Below are 22,094 nucleotides of genomic sequence, written 5' to 3' on the forward strand. Positions count from 1 at the left end.
ACCGTCTCAACCGATGTGTTCTGTGGGAAGCTAAGCCCCTCAATTCTAAATACGCAATTGCTTTACTCAAAGTTTGCTCATTGATGCGCTCGCCCCCTATAATAACATATATAAATTTTATTTATCCTGTAAGAGAATTCATGAAATCCAGTGCTGAAATTATTGTCTTAGAACAAATGAAAAGCCCCATTCGAAGCGCACGGAAATCAGCTTTCCCCAACAAACGACGACTGGCATTCTTCACCCTGATATCTTCAGGAGGTACGCAAACGCATGCTTGGCAACTCGACTTGAGGGTGCGGTTTCCGCAGCGCAAAGCTGAAAGAAAAAAAAAACAATTACTCGAAGATGCTGCATTAAATTTCTTCTCACAGCTATATATGACAGTCTGCGCATTTCTTATCGGTGTATTGCTGTGCTTTCAGCGAGGTAGTTGCCATTTTCCACTATTTTAACTTAGAGCGCAGAGTGAATATAGCAAGGCTTCATTTCAGGAAACATTTTGTAGCCAATTTCCCGTTTTCTGGTGTTCTGCACAAGGTATATGTTCAAGCCGTTTATGCATATATTCATGTATATAACTTAGCAATTAGCACCATTTAAAGATCTGTAAACTCAGACTGGTACGTAATACTCATAGGAGATTTGTATGAAGATAAGCTACGAAACGTGTAGAAAAGGATCACAAATGAGTTAAGAACGCTTTAAAATTAGTAAGTAAAAATGATCTAGGCGATCATGACTGTACAATGCCTGAAATGCAAAGCTACTGTAAGTGCATGCGTATTGAAGTGAATGCTGAAAACATCACCCCGGCATGTTAAACCAAGAAATACCGCGACACCATCGATTACGAAGGAAGACCGTGCAACTCGCACGAAAAAGTGGAAATAGCATTCTAGTCATCAATACGTTGGCGGATGGTTCAAAAACCCCGTGATTTGGAATCATTCCTGTCGCACATTAGGACCTGGGACTCAAACACGCCGTTTATTCAAAGGCCACCTTTCACGCTATAGGTTCGGGAAAATGCAGAAACTTTAACCTGTGTAAGCCTGAACGTACGTCATTACCTGATGTTTCTTCGTGTTATTAGATTTCAGCATTACCCTCACGCTTTTGCAAAATGGAGGCGATACTCACGATATATTCATCGTCTAGTACACAGTGGTAACTATCAAAGAATTTTGACCACATTTTGCAACAGACGCTGCCTGCAGTGAGAATGGCACGAGCGTTTCGCGCACATTTATAAATTCTGCTGTTGTATTCACGCAATGAGTGCGCATATCTGTCGCTCCACCGAAGGAAAAATTTTTGATTAAAATTTTGAGAATGTCGCAGTCAAAGTTGTTTTCCATACAGCTATTTTGGTTACTTGCGTTACGGTGGTATTGGTCCTGATTATGCATAACCTTAAATGAGAGTCGGTGCTGGTTCTGTGAGCAAATAACGCCACCTACGATTGCCTACACTCGTGAGAGGGAAAAAAAATTGGTAGCAGCTTAGCTCAGCTATGCCAGGATATGCGTAACGAGAGCTGCAGTTCCGCCCTTGGTTACGCATGTTGCAACTGCAATGTTATGCATTGAAGAAGTGTTTGGGGAAATACATCGATACCGCCGCATTGCGGTGGCTGGAGTCTCCTTTTCGTCACCTATGCGAAACGAATGCGATACACCGAGTCGTATCAGGTCAGCTTTTATACACACAGCCGCACATTCACAGTTTATCCACACTACTCCACACGCGGCAGCGGCGTCGTACGAGCTCTGGCGGCATGCCTTGCGCACCTTGTGCCTTTCTCTGGTAGCCACGCAAGAGCATTCACGCGCGGCGCCGATGGGCGTAGTCGGCCCGGAGCGGCCCCTCACGAGGCGCCGGCGGACAACTCTGACGTCATGCGGCGCGCACCTGCTGCTGCTCTCTTGTTTGGCGCATGCGCACGATCGGCCTTCCAGGCTCTCGGCGAAATGCTCGATTGGGTAGCATAGTGTAGCTCTCTCTACAAAAATATTAAAAGCGAGTGCTGCTTGTTAAACGGCACTGAAATGCAAGAACTGCCGGAATATCATTACAGGAAAGACGTATCTGTAACAACACCGCGAAAGTATCGCACGAAAAAACGAAATTTTTATACTGGTAGAGTGAGGATTCTAGATAAGACAGTACCACTGATTGAAGTTACGAGAACTCCGCTATTGTTGCTATCCTCCTGTGTTACTTTCTTTTATTACGTGTTTGGCGCTTCCAAGCCTTGTATGCTTATTCGTCATAATAGCGAATTCTTCTGAGCAACTGAGTTTATTTGGTCTATAAGTTTAGAGTTGAAAAAAAAAATCTCTCCGAAAAAAAACTCTAATGCGATGCAGCCTGACGCCAGCAAGCTACGCTAGCATTTGGATTTACTTTCGATATTGGTACTTTTACTGTAATGAATGGTTTCCCACTAAGCCGAAGCGTCATGAACTTGACATAATTTTTCCTGAGGGTAAACGCGAGCTCCAGAGGGTATCAAGGGAGGCTGTGGCCGGTGCTTCTGCAGGGCAGCTGGCTTTGGTACCTTGTTTTGCTGTAGCTTTTGTTGGGCTTGTGAGTAGGCTTCGTGAGAGTGGAGGCTTTGAAGAAATTTGTGCTGGGTAGACAGATAGTGGGCGTCGCTTCACGAGAGTAGCGCTGTGAAGGGTGGAGGGCGGCGCAATCTGCAGGGTGCAGCTATCGTGGGAATTGAGTCGTTGGTGGCGGTGTGTGTGTGTTTGTGTGGCAGGAGAAGCTCCCTCCCCAACCCGCCCCCTAGCCCTAGCTATTGGAGTGGGGTTGGGAGGATGGTGGTGGGTTGCGTTTCTGGCGAGTTGTCTTTGCCAACACGTCTTTGAATTCGATTTCGCCGTCGCTTTTTGGTTCCACTGCTGCGTGGTAGTCTAGTGGGCCTTCTGAAGGGCTATGCAGTTAGAATTTTGACGGGTGGTGGTACTGCAGGGTAGGGTTTGGCAGTGAAGGGGGCTGGTAGGTGCCGCCATTAAATGATGAAGGGGATAGGGGTGCGGTAGAAATGCAGATCGAAGGTGTAATCCGGCGCATCCCTAATAAGAGGGCTTGGTATGGAGGTGGCTGGCGGGGGGTAATTGTGGCGGGTGGAGGCTTTACTTGCCGAGACTGCACAAAGATCGCTCCAATGTTTTCGCCAAGAGCTGCTGTTACTGCAGTCGTAGTAAAGCATGACTAATTCCTTATAGTGGACTACGGCCGGACGTAAAATGAGACATGCGACCGGATAAGTGATGCGTTGCGGCGACACAGTGTGTGAATAAAATTTTTGTGCTGCGGTGTTGCTTATTACTCCACTGCAGAAGTTTAACACTAAATGTGATACGATCCCGAAAACTTGTGCGAGACGCAAAGTGGTTACGAAATCACCAATGTTGTTATAAAGATACGTAGATCGACGCAAAGCAAAAAAAGATAAAAACTCGAAACAGGGCTCGCGCAGCCTGTATTTTGAAATTGAGCTTGCTGCAATGATTGTTTCTTCACATTGCCGTGCGGAATGCCGAACATGTTTTCTTTTACGTTAGCCACCAAACTACTCTCCTAAACAAGACAGCTGGCAAGGTACCAATTAGTAGGTGCAACCGGAAAAATATGTTGTTATGTAAGCAACTCAATCTACACACTTGAAAATGAGTTTCCGTGCACGCTACGTTCGACTAGCTGTCCTAGACCTGGGAGTCTAAGGCACACAAGCAGCGGCAACGCCTTTGTACCGTTACCTTAGGCAGTTGTAAATCGTCCAATATTTCTTAGATTAGATAGCTGTAGAGGCCACATAAAAAGGTTGCCACATGATTTCATAGGTCTGCCCTGTTCCGTACAGGGCTTGTTGTGACGCTGATGGTCACTGCCATAAAAATGCGAAAATATCTCAAAAAGAAGACACTCACGGAAGCTTTCTCAATAATCCGCATCTGGTCAACGGGAACCACACCTGTCCCTAGCTGAGAAAAAAAATAAAACAAAACTTTTTTTTTACTGCGCCAAAAAAATTACTGCACAATTTCTACTGCAGATATTTACTCTTTCCTCAGTGAAATCGGGCTTACGACTGACAGCTGACTCACGTTCTTATGGAGGAGTTTGGTATCCACGAAAATGTTGTTTCAGGGGTGGCGATTTGCGTTAAATTTCAGCATAGGAACTTTGACGCTTCAAGCACTTTTCCAGCAAGGATTGTTTAATTTTTCACAAAGACGGTTTTCGAGCGGTCAGGGGTTAAGTCGAATTTCAATAAAAGAAGCACGCTTCTCTTTTTCGTCACAAAAATATGTATCCACGATCAGACTTCCTTGTGCGCGCTCTGTGTTTCTGTGTTACCAGTAATGGTAGTGCACTTCGCTTTTACCCTTATCGAGAATCGTTGCATTAAATGAATTTGATTCCGACGTGGAGTTCAGATAGGTGAAGGGTTTCACAGAGTGCCGGTAAATGGTCGTGTGGTGAGTGGAAACTTTGTAGGGGGTGGGACTGTGCAGCGCTTCTTGAGGTGAGAGGTACGGGGAGCTTCGTATGTGGGAGATACATTTTTAGTTGTGTGTGAGAGAAATTGTACCCACCAGAGCGTTATCGATAGCAGGGTGCGCTTCGAATCACAAGAACGCTAGGCTGTGGAGGATTCAGATACGCAGCCACCGGTCTTGCCGTCCAATAAGGGCTATACTGCAAACGCAGTGGATCATCCTGGCAAAGAACGTGAGTGGAAGGATAGGGGCAGATGGCTTCGACAGGGGCCGTGCGTGGACACTCCGGACGGGCTGCGTCTCTCCGCGTGCTATCTTTGTCTCATGTAAGCTGACGCTGTGCTACCGCATTGCGAGTTGCGTAATATTCGTTAAATATTTATAGCGAGAGCTCTACTCCTTCCGACTTTGATGTGGATTAGACAACGGCCTTGAATGCCTCAAACCAAACTTGACTGCGAAGCGGTATGGCCCAAGCTAGGGTAGCCTGATCACGTGATCATATTACTATGACCATTCGGCATCTGACCTTGACCTTTACGCTTTATCCTTGACCTTGCATTTCAGTTGAGACAGTGGCCACCCCATCTACAATGACTTTCAATGCATCGCAAGGTCAAACTGTGTTTAACTTTGTGGTGGTATGGCCCAAGCTATGGTAGCATGAGCACGTGTTCATATGACTACGACCATTGGGTACCTGTCCTTTGACCTTGACTATGACCTCGACAATTGATTTGAAACAGTGGAGACCATGCTTAACAGAGCTTTCGCTCGTGTAACTAGGTTCCAGCCACGTTTAACTCCAGCCATTTTTTTCACCTATTGAATATTTTTTCACTAAGCATCTAACACCCAGAAGCCTCTACAGTGGCAAGCTCTTAGGCTATGGTGGGAATAATTCGGAAAAAAAAGTAAATTACGCATTGTACGTTGCACGACAACTGACCTCGCCATAAACGATTCGCAAGATTTGCGATGCGCAACAAATTACACGCCAAGTCACCGTCGTGTAGATAAGCATGCCGGTGAAATGCTCGACTATAGCGCTTTTATTATGTAAAAATTTTACGTGGGGACATCAGGTTTCGGGTGTGTCCGTACCTCAAGTGTCAAAAATTACTTTGCGCCAGATGTTCTGCACATGATATGGTGCATGCAAGCCACATGGTCTAAAAGTTGAACATTTTCGTACGCAATTCCTCCTACATCACATACCCTATAGCTTCTTTCTTATGCTGAACAGAGGTATTTTTTCTCTAATGTGAATAAAAACTGGACAAAAAAGTCAGTCTCGTGTTACATCAAACAAAGTACCCTGTTTAAGAATTCCTATCGTAATTTACATCTGGTGAAAAGGAGCACTCACCCATTTTGCCCATAGCCAATTTTGCATGCAGGGGATATTCGCCTGCGTAAGAAAATACAGTGTCTTCCTTAATGTTCTTAACAGCGTTACGTTTTCAGCTCAATATTTTTTTTTTTAACCCACGCAAATAACAGAGCCACCACAGCGGATGGACTAGTTCGACAAACAGCATTGTCCACCTGGCCCTGTTAAGAACATTCACCTCATATGTAATGCTGTGGCCGAGTGAGAGAGAGAGAGAGAAAAACTTTATCATGGCAAGTGTGTTTAGACCCCCCTTGGGTCCCTGGACCACCGCACGGTCCCACTCTACGTCGTAACGTTCATGCGGTGTTTGTCCATGACGTCGGCACCCCGAAGCACCGCAGCAAGCTGCGATGGTACTGCGTGCCGTATTTGGAGTTTTATGTTCCATAGATGCGCATTATTTTTTAGGGATGCTGTAGTGAATGGCTGCGGTTTGATTTCACCACTAACCTTTCTTCCCGCCACGGTAGCTCTGTGGTTAGAGCGCTCGGCTACTGAGCCGGAGTTCCCGTGTTCGAACCCAACCCAGACGACCGCGTTTCGATTGAGGAGAAACGTAAAGGCGCCCATGTGCTGTGCGATATCAGTGCAATTTATTCCGGAGCCCTCCGCTACGGCACCATTTTCGTCTTTCACACCCTCGTTTATCCCTTTCTCTGCGGCGCGGTTAGGGTGTCCACAGACATGTGATGCAGTTACTCCGCCTTTTAGTTTCCTCAAAAACCAATTTTCAAACGTTGCTTTCGTCGGCTGAACTACATGAACACTCGGCTAACGCTTATAAGATCTCTTCTACCAGCTGTGCGGCCCCTCCAGATAGAAAAAAAAGATACTTCCTCACTTCCCCTCACAGTAGTCTTATGCATTCCTCTCAAAATAAAGGACTTTCAATCAATCAATCAATCAATCAATCAATCAATCAATCAATCAATCAATCAATCAATCAATCAATCTCCGCCTTGCGAAAACAAACAGCACCTTTACACCGAATCTGACACACACTTTTTTCCCCGTTTTCTCTGACGACCTAATGCGCGTTGGAACTCTCAGGGAGGAGGGGTGATTGTGCTTCCCTAAACGGCCGCATAGAGGAAACGGCCGTTTCGTGTTTCGCCGTGCCGTTCTAAAACTAAAAATATACACCCCTGGAGTATTTCGCAGTCCTCAGTATCTTTTGTAAAACAGCTCGAACAACGTTTGACAAGAAGAAGAACAAGTTTTTTTTTCCTTTATAAGCACCAGCTGTTGCTAATAAAACTTTTGCTGAGAGTCAGCGCTCGTCCCGTGTCGTTCTTGTTATTGTCCAACGTTGTTCGCGCTGTTTTACAAAAGATGCATCTGTGCCAACATGCCCAACTGAACGTTTTACTTAGTCCTCACTAGATAGATTTAGCACCGTCGTTCGGCAAAAATGCTGGCCGCAGTAACTGCAGCCGCACAGCAAATTGCTTTGGCAAACATTCTAACATTGGCAATGGCAACTCATTTTCGTATTGGCCGTATTAGCTACACTAGTGTGATAGAGCTTCTCTAGAAGCAGACAGAACTGTAAGCCCACAAAATAAAAGCATTTATCATGAGAAAATACTGCGGCCCATGCATTTATTTTTTTTGGCGGCGTGCTGTTTGCCAAGCTTTTTCAGTGGCACCTCACAACAACAGCACCTTTGCATTATGTTCCTCTGGTGCATCAAGAAAGAGCCCCCGCTCTTAAACTACTTCTGCGAAAATGACGCAGCTCTGACATCAACCCCTAGTAGGCCGTGCTATGCAGTGTGAACATTTAACTGCTTGTTTCTTCTGCCAACTTTTCAGTTTCGCTCTATGCTACTCTCTCTGCCCCGCCAGCTGCGCTGCAGCAGTCCCACAATAATCACACCACTGCTCGATAGGTGGCGCTGGCTGCTAAGAGGGAGGGGGGCTAGCGAATGAGCGTCGCTTATACGCACCGATGACCCCTTGAATTTGCTGCAAATTATTCTCTCCTTTCAAAAAGACAAAGGCAGATCTTCCTTTGTTTACGAAAATTGTGTTCGCTTTGTGGCGTTTGGCGGTTCTAGGTATTCTTATCAGATAATGTTGTTTATCAGGCAGTTGGGAACTCTTTAGCTACGCAGTGCGTTAGTAGAGTGCAATTCCCTTTCTATCTCACAAGGGCTGCTTTCGCATCCCGTAAAACATGATCATCGTGAAGAGTCCTCACCATTTTTTATGAATGTGCCTGACACTCTTTTGGGTTGTTATATTTTGTATGTCACAACGTTAGCTGTCCTAAGCTCCTTCTAAAAACTGTTTCTTAGACGGTGCCCTCCGCACAGCTCAGTGCCGTGCACCTACGAGCAAAATTGCGTTTGCAACCTCCGAGTCCAACAGGTTCCTCCCAACGTCTCGCGCACCGCCGAGCACCACCGACGTAAGAAGTTTCACAGCGTTAGCTGTTGTTTGCACTGTCCTCAGTTTTGCATCGCTGCCAACGGCGCCTGCGAGCTCACTGCCGGGTACCCACGGCAGAACCTGCACCTTCGGGCACCCTTCATAAAAAAAGCACGAAAGACATAAGAGATTAGCGCATTCCTCGCCTCATCTCCCGCATCTCTCAGCACGTCCCTAGTTCAAGGCCGTCTATCTAGTCGCTAGACGACCACTGCAAAGACATAAAGTGAGAGCATCCTCTCTGTTTCGTCTCGTTGTCCAGTGAAGTGACGCATGCCAGTGTGAAGGGAACAATGCCGTGCTGTTTATTCAGCGAGCATATTTAAAGAGAAATAGTGGCAAGGGGGTTAAGAAAGAGGGGACACAATATCAAGTCAGGGCGAGGGCACAGCGCTATCTTGCGCACGCAGGTTGCGATACGATACATCCTCCTCCGTCACAGTTTTTCGCAGCACATTTAACGCTGGTGGCTGATTTGCTTGAAGTTCTCGTCGTAATGAAGGCGGTCAAGCGGCTTTCTCACACGTGCGGACCGGCGGGGTTGCTGGGGCGCCGGACTGGTGTCTCTGGTCGGCATAACCGGAGCCGCTGGTGCCGGTGGTAGGGTTGACGACTCTTCCCGGGCTAAAATGCTGTCATCGCTAGATTCATCGCTGTCTGAGGCCTCAGTGTCAAACTTCTCCTTTGTTGCCAGTAAATGTTGTCGATTGCGCCGCAACGTCTTGCCATCATTGGTTTGCACGTAGTAGGAGCGAGGAGCTGCCGCTGCAGTTACCTTGGCCTTGCGATCCCACGTTGTCCCCTTAATGCGCACGACGTCGTCTTTTTGAAGTGGGGCCAGGCATCGGGTGGCGTGACTCGCCTGCTCATGTTTCTTGACCCGTGTAACAGCCTGACGTCGAAAGTCTGGCAAAGTCGTGCGCAGGGTCCTCCCTTGGAGCAGTTCGCCGGGCGACCGGCCGTCTTCCAATGGGCTTGATCTGTAATTGAGCATACCAAGCCAAAAGTTTTCATTCGCCTCTGTGGTTTTCTTGAGGATACGCTTTACTACTTGCACTCCCTTTTCGGCCAGCCCATTGGACCGAGGAAACATCGGGCTTGACGTAACATGTTTGAAGTCGTACAGCTCAGCGAAAAGAGCGAACTCATGGCTGGAGAACTGTGGGCCATTATCTGTGCATACCTCCATCGGGATTCCGAATCGTGAAAACATGGCCCCAAGTTTTTCGATGACGCCGGATGCCGTTTGGTCGCAGAGCTCCTCGACATCTGGAAAATTCGACATGGCATCGTAAGCAATGAGGTAGTATTTTCCGCCATATTGAAATATGTCGACACCAACGCGGTACCAGGCTTGGGTTGGAGTGGCGCGGAGCATCAGTGGCTCTGATGGTTGGTTATAAGCATACTTTCTGCAGGTTGAACAACCCTCAATCATCGATGCAACGTCACTGTTGATGTTTGGCCAGTACACCAGCTGCCTTGCCCTTGCTCTGCACTTCGCAATGCCAAGATGCCCAGCATGAATGCGTTTCAATGTCTCGGCCCGCATGCTTCGAGGTATAACGACCTTCGTTCCTTTAAACAGTATTCCACCCACTACTGAAAGTTCAGCAGCCACAGATTTGAGCGGACCTTCAACCGTGACCCCGTCTGCGAGGTCCTGCATCACCACTTTGAGATAGGTATCAGCTCCCGTCTCACGCGCAAGTAGTGCAGCTGTTCTGTCACTCACCAGTGCAGACAAAATGCTGATGGCATGGACTTCAACATCTTCTGTCTCCGAGTGGCTGATGTCAGCAGGACCCGCCGACCTTGAGAGCATGTCTGCCAACTGCATCTGTTTACCCGGAACAAATGTTAGAGCGTAATCATATTTCAACAGTCTCAGGAAAAACCGCTGCAATCTCGGCGGCATGTCTGCTATGGCCTTTTTTGATATATTTATTAGCGGCTGATGGTCACTTTCAAGCAAGACTGGGCGACCGTATGTGAAGTGGTCAAACTTCTCACAGCCAAATACGAGAGCCATCGCTTCTTTTCCGATCTGTGAATAGCGCTGTTCACACTCTGTCAGTGTTTTCGACGCGTAAGCGACTGGCCTCCAATTTACGCCGTGCCGCTGTAGCAGAGCTGAACCGATGCCGTTCTGTGACGCGTCTGACGTCACTTTTGTTTCTTTCTGTGGGTCAAAAATTGCGAGTAATGGTGCCTTGGTGAGCGCGTCGCATATATCTTTCCACTCTCTCTCGTGATTGGCCGTCCATTCGAATAAAACATTTTTCTTTAGAAGAGAGCGGAGAATTGGTGTTCGCAGAGCTAGGGATGGCAAGTACTTGCTGAAGTAATTTACCACCCCGAGCAACCTGTGTACTGCCTGTTTGTTTTGTGGTTTTGGCATGTTCCTTACGCTTTCGACCAGGGCCGGACTAGGGCTTATTCCTTCGCCGCTGATCACGTCGCCTAAAAATGCTATTTTTTCGGCGCCAAACTCGCATTTTGCAACATTGAATGTCAGGCCTGCAGCTTCAGCTGCTTTTAGTGCACATCTTAGTCGTTCATCGTGCTCTTCTCTGGTAGTGCCCCAAATGAGAACGTCATCCACGTACACCCGTACTCCAGGAACACCGTCAAAGACTTCATTCAGCGCCTTTTGAAACACCTCGCTGGCGGACGCGAGCCCGAAAGGAAGCCGGAGAAAGCAGTACCGGCCGAAGGGCGTTGCGAACGTACAAAGTTTCGACGACCGCTCCTCAAGCGGGATCTGGTGAAAGCCCGCATTTGCGTCTAGACGAGAAAAGAACTTAGCTCCCGCTAACTCCGCCTCGATATCTTCCCGACGCGGCATCTGGTAGTGCTCTCTTTTCAGGCTGTCGTTGATCCTTCTCGGATCCATGCACACCCTCATTTTTCCGTCTTTCTTGCGTGTAATGACTAGTGGGCTTACCCAGTCGGTTGGGTCGCTGACCTTTCTGATGATTCCTTCTTTCTCCATTCGCTGTAGCTCAGTACGCAATGGCTCCTGTAAGGCAATGGGCACCCTCCGAGCAGCTTGAACGACGGGCACAGCGTCCTTGCGCAGCAGTATCCTGTATTCACGTTGTAAGCACCCAGTTCCTTGAAAGAGCCCAGGGTACTCCCTAGCCACTTCATGAGAAGAGGTCGAGGTGACGGTGTCCACTGTGCGGCGAAGTAGACCTAGCAGCTCGCTGGCTTGAAGTCCCAAGATGGCCTGGTGGTTTTTCTTGACTATGAAGAATTCAGTGCAAATTTTTCGTTCACCTACTTGCACCGGCGCTGAGCACGTGCCGCAGTGTTTGATGATACCACCTCCGTACGACCGCAGAACGGCACCACTGGGCTTCAGTGCACCTGCATTTAACGTCCGAAAGAGTGACATAGGTACAAGATTCGCCTGGGAGCCAGTGTCGACCTTGAACGTCACCTCCTTGCCGCCAAATTTGGCCTTCACACACCAGTCGCGGTTGCTTATGACACTGCCAATGGCTATGTCCAGAACGTCAAAATCGTCACCTTCGTGCTGTACTTCTTGAACGTGGGCATTCGCTCTGCAGCACGATGCGAAGTGGTTGGGCCTGCTGCACGAATAGCAAGTCTTGCCATAGGCAGGGCACTGTCGTGGGGCGTGAGTGCGGTCGCATCGACTGCACCTGGAAACTCGCCTCGAGAGCTGTTGTAGCTTCACTCCGGTTCTACTCGAAGAGACAGCGTTGATCTCGGACAGTTTCTTTGTTCGACTCCAGAACTCGTTCTGACGTGCTGATGTTTCTGCCGCCTTGCACAAATCTACGGCTTTTCCCAGAGTTAGCTTCTTTTCCCGCAGCATTTTTTCTCGCAGTTTTGGAGAGTTCGTGCCGAATACAATTTGGTCGCGAACCATATCGTCTGCACTTGTCCCAAAGTTGCAATTCATGGCCTGCTTTTTTAGGTCGCGAAGGAACTGTTCGAATGGCTCTGCTTCGCCTTGGATCCGTGAACGAAACACATACCGTTCGTGTACTTCGTTCTGTTGCTCGACGCAGTATTCCTCGAACTTCGCAATGACGGTGGCGTAGTCTTCTCTGTCTTCCCCGTCGGCAAACAAAAAATTATTGAACACTTCAATTGCATCCTCACCGGCCACGCTAAGGAAGAGTGCAGTTTTTGCTGCTTCTGATGCTGGCTTGCTGGCAGTGGTTTTTTCTGCTTCTGATGCTGGCTTGCTGGAACTGGACGTTGCTTGCAAAAAGAGTTCAAATTTCTGTTTGAACAACTTCCAACTTCGACCGCCGTCTCCTGTTAGACGCAGTGGTTCTGGCGGCCTTAGGCGCTCCATTTCTTGCTTCCAGCAGCACGCCGCCGGCAGCCGTTCCAGGTCCTAGGTGCAGGGGCGTTCCTTAGGCCGAGCCTTATCCCACTTCTGACACCATGTTTCGTCTCGTTGTCCAGTGAAGTGACGCATGCCAGTGTGAAGGGAACAATGCCGTGCTGTTTATTCAGCGAGCATATTTAAAGAGAAATAGTGGCAAGGGGGTTAAGAAAGAGGGGACACAATATCAAGTCAGGGCGAGGGCACAGCGCTATCTTGCGCACGCAGGTTGCGATACGATACACATACGATAGTACGTCACATTCATTATCTCTATTTCTTAGCGTTCACAAAGCAGAAAACGCTCGATGTTTGCCTCAGTAACTCGCAAAAGCACCATTATTTTTTATTATTACATTTATCATTGTTCAACATTTTTATGGTTTCATAAATTTTTGATAGGTGTAATGATAAAACTACAAAGCGAACTGATGCACAAACTATCAACAGAAACACGCTAACTTCGAAAATTGTTCCTGAAGTCCTCTAATGTTTATTTCTGCAGAAATTCATAAAACTATTCTACATTAACAACCAACGATCCAAAAAACTCACCATTAAAGCAAGATACCTCTTGTAATGTGTAAATCCACAGCATTTTTATTCTTTATTCATACAATACCCGCAGCGCCACTAGGGCATTACAGCGGGGGGCACAGAACATCATAAAACAAATCCACTTTCTCACCATTCTTCTTCGGACGCAATCATTTTGTTCGGGTAAGACTACCTTATTGTGAAATTTTTTCTTCTCTGGTAACCACAATTGATAGTGTATATACGCATGGGCCCTGATTTGAAGTATTAAGTTATTTACTGTAAAGTTATATAGCCGATGAATTGAAATGCTATCCTGTCCTTATTTCGGCAAATCTCTTGAAAAGATCACAAAATAAGAATATTTAAGTTAACTTCTTACCAAGTTTGAAATAAAATCTCTCACTAAAGCGATCTGCTCATAATTGTAAGTATAAGCTTATTAGCCTATAAATATCTTCCTAGATCCAATCTGGAATGTGCATCTCCCATTTGGAACCCACATCATGCTTACGTTATCAACGAACTTTAATTCGTTCAAAACAGAGCGCTCAGATTCATTCATTATTCACATTCTCACGATAACAATGCGTCAGCGTTGAAAGCAAAATCTGGCTTATTACCCCTCTTAGTGCATCGTCGTATTGCGAGCCTTTGCTTATTTTATAATTTTTTCCATAGTTCACTAAACCTGACCAACATACTTTGTCCTGCCCGCCCGCATATCTAACCGCACTCGTCATCCTTTTTAAATTTCCCGACCACGTGCTCGAACTGTGACCTTTGCCGCTTCATTTTTATCTCGGGCTGTTGAAGTCTGAAACCACCTACTCAACAACATCGCAGCCATCACGTGCTCATCAAATCTCACCGAAAATGTATCCAGTCATCTTTCTTTCCGTTAAATACTTGCTACCCATGCTATTTGAAACCCCCACCCCTTATGTAACATCACTCGTCGGGCCTTAAAGGTGTTAATATTAAATGAAAGTGATGAGTGGTTTGCGTACGCTGGAGTGCTGAAAACGTTTATTGCGGCCCAGTAACGTAATAAAGCCTCCTGAAACGTGTCAAGCTATGAGAGAGAGAGAGACTCTTTAATGGAATACAGAGAATTTAGCCGGCGTTTCAATATCGCTGGCATGCTACTCTGCGTAGGGAGGGGAACTTGGGAGATAAAGACGGAAGGAGAGCAGCGTGGAAGAGGTAAAAGGAAAAAAAACGAAGATAAAATGCAGCCATGAAATGGGTACTAAGGATGCAATGGCGAGTATGAGGAATTGAACACGCTCTATCAGCTAGTGACAATATAATGGTTTTACATTGTGAGAGACAGATACAGTAAGCGCTTTTTTCCGAGAACACGAGTGCGAAAACGTTTCCTCTATATAGTTCATTTAGCGTTTGAGTTGCTGTATTAGTAGTTTTTATACGCACATTGGGCAAAAAATTTGCAAAAGTTATGTTTCCAGGCCGACATGAAATGGGCAGCCATACCCGAATGGAAACACAGATCGGACTACGGACGCTGCAGGGCAAAGGCCTCTCCCATGTCTCTCCAATTAACCATGCCAGCTACAGTCAGTGCGTCTCCTCAACTTCTTGATTTCATGCGCCCGCCTAACTTTCCGGCGCCCGCTGCTACGCTTGCCTTCTCTTGGAATCGAATCCACTCCGTTACATTTAAGGACCAGCGGTTATCCTGCTTTCGCGTTAGATGTCCTACCCAAGCCCATTTCTTCCCCTTGATCTTTGGGCAAACAGTGCGCACAGCGGCGCAGAGTGGTTCGTGAAAGCTCGACGCGTTCATTATTTTTAAATGTGCAGGCCGCTTGCCTGAGAAGCGAGATTGAACGACTTAATTTTCAGTTTTATAGTGCGGCTCTGAAGCGGCCGTTCCTCTCTTGAGCCGCGTCACCGCCCTCGGTGTAAACGAGCGAAACCATAAAGAAATAAATTGAAATGAATATTGCCGCGACTGAGATTAGATCCTGCGGTGCGGTGAACATAAAAGTTTCACTGGTCACTGATGGGAGCATTAGGCTATCGCTGCAGCCTTTTAAGTCTCGTGTTAAGCTGCTACTCTAGCGCTGTGCATTGCACATTTGTCTCTGCTAATACGTCTATGGAACTAACATACAGATTTTCGCACGCTGTGCATTGCACATCGTCGTCTTGATGAACTATAATACTACTATCGAACTAATAACGTGGCTAGACGTACCGACGAACCCGCAACGCAAAACAATGAGCACAAAAAAGCCTTAGACACCTACACAACTGCGCTGTATTTTCGCACTAGGGAGTTACGTAATCGTCCGTAGAATGTTTTTTTTTTTTTTACGAAGCATTATGAGAAAATTGGCATGAGCCTGGCTACAGCATTAAATTTCACCGATTTTTTTTGTAATTTTGTAAATATCTCTAGGGATTGAATATTATCTAAGGAATGGTAAATATGCGTTACCCAAAGTCATTTAATGAAGCGAAATTCTCAAAACTGTCTCCTTGTCACAGAAAGAAAGGCCTTAGCTGCACCCTCGCCTTGAGCTCGTCACCGCTCCCCCTTCTATGCGCATATGGTGGAGGCCCATTAAAATGACGTTCATATTGTGAAGCATTATATATTGTATTGCATTGTACTGTATTGCATTGTATTGAGGTTCATCGCGTTAAAGAAACTCAGGCCATCATGCTTCAAACACATGGTATAATTTATTTCAAAAATTGGTCGTCCTCGGTAGAACAACGTGGAAGTAATCAGATGACACGTACTACGCTACTACCATAAGCAAGAGGGGAAGAGCAGGGTTCACAGTATCGATTGCGTCGATGTTTTCGCAGTAAAAAAAAGAGGCAGGAATGTCAGACTAAATGTACAGTCCTTACCAAAAGTAACCTGTCTGCACGGTTTGCTTCTCTGTTGTATATTAAAGCTGTTATGCCAGCACTCACGCTCTAACTTCTTGAACTTTATGGAAGCCGTAAGGGCTCCACTATACGGATCAGAAGCAAACAATGCAGCCTGGTTACTCTTGGCAAAAACTGTACGTCTTTGTTCTAGAGCAGTAGATGTTTACGCAGTAAAAAAAGAGGCAGTGATGTCAGACAAAATATACGTCTATGTTCCAGAGATGTACGTTAGGGTGCTATTGTGATTTCGACAAATAAATGCCTGGCAGATTGCTTACCTGGAAGCTGTCGCTGTGCATCAGCTTGTCACATATATCGATTGCCTCACAGATGCTGCTTATAAACTGCAACGAAAACGGAATAGCTATTGAGCTTGAGTAACGGCAGATGTTCTTAAGCACACAAGTGAGGTAATTGAGATTTTTGTAACACACTCGGCACCGAACTGCATTTATCCCTGGTGATACGTCAACTACATAATGAATTCGCAGTAATCAAGGTAAGCTTCATGGAAAAGTATTCTAAGTATTCATTCACAACAATATTCACACCTTAATCAAATTTTAAAAGGTTGGTAAATTGGAGGCTGCACACAGGGCTAGTCTTCTAACAATTAAAAGTCTTAATCGGTGTATAGGGCTCTGCATATTTCTTACCCACATCTCCAGGAAACAATGCTCTGCTTCAGTAAGCCCGGTTGTCTAAAATTATGGGAGACTACTCGTAGATGAACAATTTCTACTAAATATTTATTCAATCAATGATATCCGCATTTACTGAGTGGTTACTTACGGATTTTGCTATTGTAAATGGCTGCAGCGCTCGCTGTAAACATTCTAAAGTTACAACCGTAAATTTCTCTATCTTCGGGGTACGGTTTATTTTTCACAGCCTTTCGTCATTATCTACTCTAAACCATTTCTTCTTATTCCTCTACTAGCTTAACTGTGTGATCATTATTTTTAGTTACACAGTCGCGGTTGTTCGCACTGTGGTCGATATTTTTTGCCGGTATATTTTCGTTTTGATGCATGCAGTGTTATTTTTTCACAACTCCTAGCTGCATTCTCCCCATATTCATTCTGCAAAAGTCTGTTTGTTGGTTTGCGGAGTTTAACGCCCGAAAGCAACTAAGTTAATGAGGGACGCCCTAGGGGGGTGCGCAGGAAGTTTCAACCACCTGGTGTTCTTTTACGTGCACGTACATTGCACAGTACGCGGGCCTTTAGCATTTCACCTCCATCGAAATCCGACCGCCCCTCCGGGATCGAACCCGCATCTTCCGGGACAGCAGCCGAGAACCGTGACCACTGAGCTACCGCGGCGGTATTTTGCAACAATTATGTCAGCCTACAGATCAACGATTCATGATATCGGTTTCATACCTTATCAGCTTCATTCCACAGATTCACACTGTTGCGGTTCGAAAGAAGAACCCTCATTTCGTTAGTTGCCTTCACTTTCGTATTTCCTCCCTCAACGGCCCAATAAACCTTCGGCACTCTCTCTCTTTCCTTCTGTAAAATTCTCAGTCGCTAGCTAGTCCTCCGCCTTGTTAGCCCTCAACTTAAATGTACATGTCCAACATTCTCGGAGAAAAAGTTGTAGCACTGAAAAAATTGCAAGGTACTATTTTGGAAATATTTAAGGTACTCATCCTTCTTACGATGTGTAGCAAAAGTTTTCTTTCAAATTGTTTCTATCAATCCGATCGAGCAGTTAAGATTGCCATAGAAAACCTATGGGAAACGCTTTTGATGATAGCAAAAGAGTTAACCGCAAGAAAATAAAAGCCTGCCATCTGGATATGTGCGGATACATGCCTTGCTACTGTGCCATCTTACAACATGTGAAAAAATTGCGTTCATAAGCTCTTTCTGGCTGAAATATGCTTTTGTCCGTAATTGTTCGGTATGGATCTGCTTGACGAGCGGCCATTGAGTGAACTGTCATGGGATGTAGGGCCAAATTTTTTGCGGTTTAGAAAAGAATGAAACCAGGCGACATACTTTTTGTACCTGGTCACAGGCACCCTGAAAATTATTGATAGCATGTTCCAGATATATTGCTGTTCAAGGGAATTGATATTTTGAGCACGGGAGCTATTAGCACATCTGCTATTTAAATTCCTATATTGGCACATTCCTGTTTAATGAGCGGTTTTCCATCGCAGCCGTATGGCTGCGCTCGGATGGATGGCAATCAGTAATTACTCCCTCATCACACGAACCTTTGTATAGTTTTCCCAGAAACGATGGTTCATTGCCAAATTTCTGACTATTCAGGAATGCGGTTTGAAGAGTCAAAAACGGGACTATATGGAATCAGTCAAAACTCGTTTTAAAACGAATAAAGCTATGTATGCTTAGTCAGAATCCGAACTTCCACACATAAAAAGTGCACTTGCTTCATTTCAATACATTTTAAGGTTTTCGGCGCGATACATGGAACTAAGTGATGGGAAACTTCGAGGCTTTTAAATAAAATAGCTTGTCAGAAGCGTTATCTTCGTAATGTTTAAGTGTTCTAGACTGGTGTAACAAGGCGCTGATGTTCATACGTGAAAACCACGCAGATTCTTCGTTTACATATTTTGCGATTGGGAATAAGGAAGATTACCTTGATAACGAGGGAACCAGGAGGATATGGCTTCATTGTCAGCATTATTGGAAAGCATTTCTTCCCGATGTAGTTTATCAGCCGTCCAAGCGAAGTTGAAACAAAGAGAGCTGCGAGAAACCAAGCCTGCGTTTCTTCCCACCTGACATGACGTCTCCAACAGCCCAGCAGAGCTCGCAGTTTTCACATCAGGTTTTCTATGGTGCACTGTCAGGTGACGGCAGTAAGAAGCGCAAATTGAAATTTTAACTCAAGTAAAGGTCCCAGGAAAGTGCTGGCAGATCGAAAAAAAAGTATTTGAACAAAGAAAAGAAAACTTGTCTGCAATGTGCATTAAAATTTATTCTTGATACATGTTTTAAAAGCTGTACAATTTCACTGAAATTCACCTGAAAGCTCGGGCATGATTTGCAACCACAAATCTATTAGGTAGTGAGGGTCCATTCTTCCCTTTATCGACAGCATTTTTTTTTTTCGCTTGACTTCATCTTGTGCTTGTACTAAGTAGCCTACATTAGAACTTCTGCATTTTGTGAATATTGGTGTGAAAACGAAAGCAAAGACAAATTTCACTGCGTGATGGGTATGTATAATAGAAAGCATGTATTGAATAGAGGTTTTTCAGTTTAGTCAATAAAGTCACGCAATCCAAAATAGAGGCGTAAACCATGCTATACAGTGATGTCCATAACTTGTCAAACCTTGACGCTTAATGTATGTAGGTCATATTATTGCCCGTAGAAAACACTTCTATGATGATGAGTACAGATATTTAATAGCTGCAATGTTTTTAGCGAGAAATAGTTAGGAGTACGCGACAAAGGGGTGTATGGTATCCTGCTTACTGTGTCTCGTCAACTGCACTGGTCCTATGGTATAGAGCAACCAGCTCTTCTTATAAGTTCTCTCTCGAACACGGAATGGGCGCAAAAGAAACCACCCCCCCAAAAAAAAACGAGTTTTCCGCATTGCTGAGAGAAAAGGAAGAAATATGTTTAGTTACAATTAACCACAATAAATATTTCTCGTGGTTTAGTTTTGGTAAACAAGAAACATTGTGCGAAAGCGTGCTAGGTGGGCAGCATCGCGACGCTCCTGAAAGCGCTATTAAAAGCGCGTTTCCTTTCCTTTCGAAATTTGCGCACAGATCGAGTAGGACGACGTGCCGTGATCAGTGCGAGAGTGTGTTGCAGTTTAATAGGAGGCGTGATCCGCGGCGATAATAGCGTAGTTCTCTCGTGCAGTGGCCAGCAAAGCTTATCTGTTCGCGTCGCTGCGGGATCGGAACCCAGTAGCGGCAATATTCATTTTGTTTCTCCAGGTTGGCCGAGGTCACCCTCATTCAAGACCTCGTTTCTTTCCCGTCGCCTGCCGCATCAAGTGACAAAGTTCAGAGGTTTCACTACACACCGGCATTTTCCATGTGGCACAATTTCGGATGGCGAAACGTGCATTACGGACAAAAGAAAACGACGCAATCTTTTCTAGACACGTAAATGCTTATGCAAAGCAAGCGTCGTTGTGACGAGAGTTCATGAGTGAACTTCTTGATATCCCATAATTCAACAACCACTCTACCTCACCACAAGTGAAAGCTGATTTGAGTACATACCGATGCCACCTGTTGCTATGAATGGCATGAATTACACATCTCTATCTTCCTATCTATGAATTACACATCGCTATCTACATATCTATCATGCGCCGTTAATTCCCGTTCTCTGCGACGCAGTTGCGTAACGAATAGTTTGTGTAAAGGAGTGTTTAGAGACAACACTGCTACTGCATGTACAACAAAAAAAATACACCGCAGCAGGTATGATTTCCTACTGTGAAGAACTGCACGTTTCGCGGCCATTAAACCACCACAATAATGGTTGCGTGTAACAGTAAGTGACTGAGCCAAAACAACACTGTACAACATTTAGGGATTCTGGGAAGAAGGTCGAGAACAGCGTTCATTATATGACACTTACTGTGACTAGATTTCTAAGCTTCGGACTGATAGAGGTGGTTTCTACTAAATATTTTGTGTTCCAATAAATCATGTCGCAGCATGTAACATCTGCAGGCTTGCCTGGGCAAAATTTGCGTCGTATCGCTATTTCGCTGTGCAAAAACGCGAGTGTTGAATAGTGAATGGTCTGATAAGCTGACATAAAAACATGGCCCTGAAAAATTCACATTCTAAAGCACTGTTCATTGAGGTTGACTACAATTTGGTTTCAGAGGGCTGCAAATAATTTCGATGAGGCTTATACGTTGATAGTTGGGAATTTTATTGTATGTCCAAATGTTTTCCTATTACGGGGAGACCATAATGTTCATGAAACAGGGTTAAACAGAACACAAGCTCTCTTCCGTACACCAAGAATGTGTTTTACCCAAGAGAATAAATGTGCAAGAACGTATACATAAGCAGCACAGCTCCTCGACGAACAAGTAAACGTTCGCTTATTCTACACAGCAGCCCACGTAGGTGTTTTACACCGCAGGAACGATAACCATGGTGAACTGCGATCTAAACTTTAGAGCTTAATGTTAACTCTGACACCACTGTTCACTCACTTACCATCCCTTGGGTCCGAAGCACAGGATTGTGCAGTAGCTGCGATCGTAGAAAGCAAGCACAGTGCCCACCAGCTACGCACTTGCTCCATGCCTTCTGAAAGCCTTTACGATACCCAAGCTCTGAGCGAGAGTGATGGCAACATATACGCAAATATTTAAGTGAGAGCACCTGCACTGCAGCTGTTTTTCTTCTCGCGATGCCTCGTGACACTACTCCTTGATAATTATCTTGCGCTATTGTCTTTTTTTTCCAACCTTTGGGTATCCGAATGAATAATCGCTCACGCTCGTGCCTATCTGCTTAAACAAAAAAGTCGAAGTTTCAGTTGTTTTTTTTTTTTTTTGCTGCACCTGTCATTCTACGGCCATAGCGAATGCGCTGGCTTTGACACGTGTGAGAGAAGAATATGACATTAAAGAAAGTAAAAAACTTGGGAAGATTAACTGGAGCAGGCTGCGCGAGACACCTCCACTATACCCCACTGAAGCAGGAAAATAACAAGCTGGCCATTGAGGACCTGCAAAACAAGTAACATTACGTGATGTTTTACTTGACCTATTTGATTTACTTTTAAATCTTAAACCTCCTTTCTGAGTGAGAATAGTGAAGGAAGGGGGGCAGTTTATGCACAAAAAAAAATCTTGCGCAAGGAACAAAACTGCCATTGCACATTTCGAAAATGCAAAAAACGATAGGACACGGAATAAAAGACAGCGCTAGCCAATATGCTCCAGTAAACAG

At 45.4% G+C, this 22,094-nt stretch overlaps 2 protein-coding genes across 3 annotated transcripts; both read right to left on the reverse strand.

The window, feature by feature from the left end:
• Nucleotides 1–144: 144 nt before the first annotated feature.
• On the reverse strand, nucleotides 145–21,467 carry LOC149327950 (uncharacterized). The gene is made up of 6 exons (XM_089563856.1): nucleotides 21,354–21,467; nucleotides 18,782–18,891; nucleotides 16,441–16,506; nucleotides 5,884–5,925; nucleotides 3,942–3,995; nucleotides 145–318 (listed from the first exon to the last, which is right to left on the reverse strand). The coding sequence occupies exons 1-6, from the start codon at nucleotides 21,439–21,441 to the stop codon at nucleotides 241–243; spliced, it is 438 nt and encodes a 145-aa protein (XP_089419982.1). The 5' UTR covers nucleotides 21,442–21,467; the 3' UTR covers nucleotides 145–240.
• Nucleotides 8,626–12,952, reverse strand: LOC149327951 (uncharacterized). Of its 2 annotated transcripts, XM_089563932.1 has the most exons (4): nucleotides 11,291–12,952; nucleotides 10,079–10,183; nucleotides 9,527–9,612; nucleotides 8,626–9,323 (listed from the first exon to the last, which is right to left on the reverse strand). In XM_089563932.1, exons 1-4 carry the CDS (start codon nucleotides 12,677–12,679, stop codon nucleotides 8,801–8,803), a joined length of 2,103 nt encoding a protein of 700 aa, XP_089420058.1. In that variant the 5' UTR covers nucleotides 12,680–12,952; the 3' UTR covers nucleotides 8,626–8,800. The 2 variants fall into 2 exon arrangements, with proteins under 2 accessions (XP_089420058.1, XP_089420059.1); XM_089563933.1 differs by lacking the exon at nucleotides 9,527–9,612 and having other exon boundaries at nucleotides 9,065–9,323.
• Nucleotides 21,468–22,094: the final 627 nt, after the last annotated feature.

Source organism: Amblyomma mixtum, chromosome 10 (assembly GCF_055824585.1).
Source record: "Amblyomma mixtum isolate Tamu chromosome 10, ASM5582458v1, whole genome shotgun sequence".
Lineage (NCBI taxonomy): Eukaryota > Metazoa > Arthropoda > Arachnida > Ixodida > Ixodidae > Amblyomma > Amblyomma mixtum.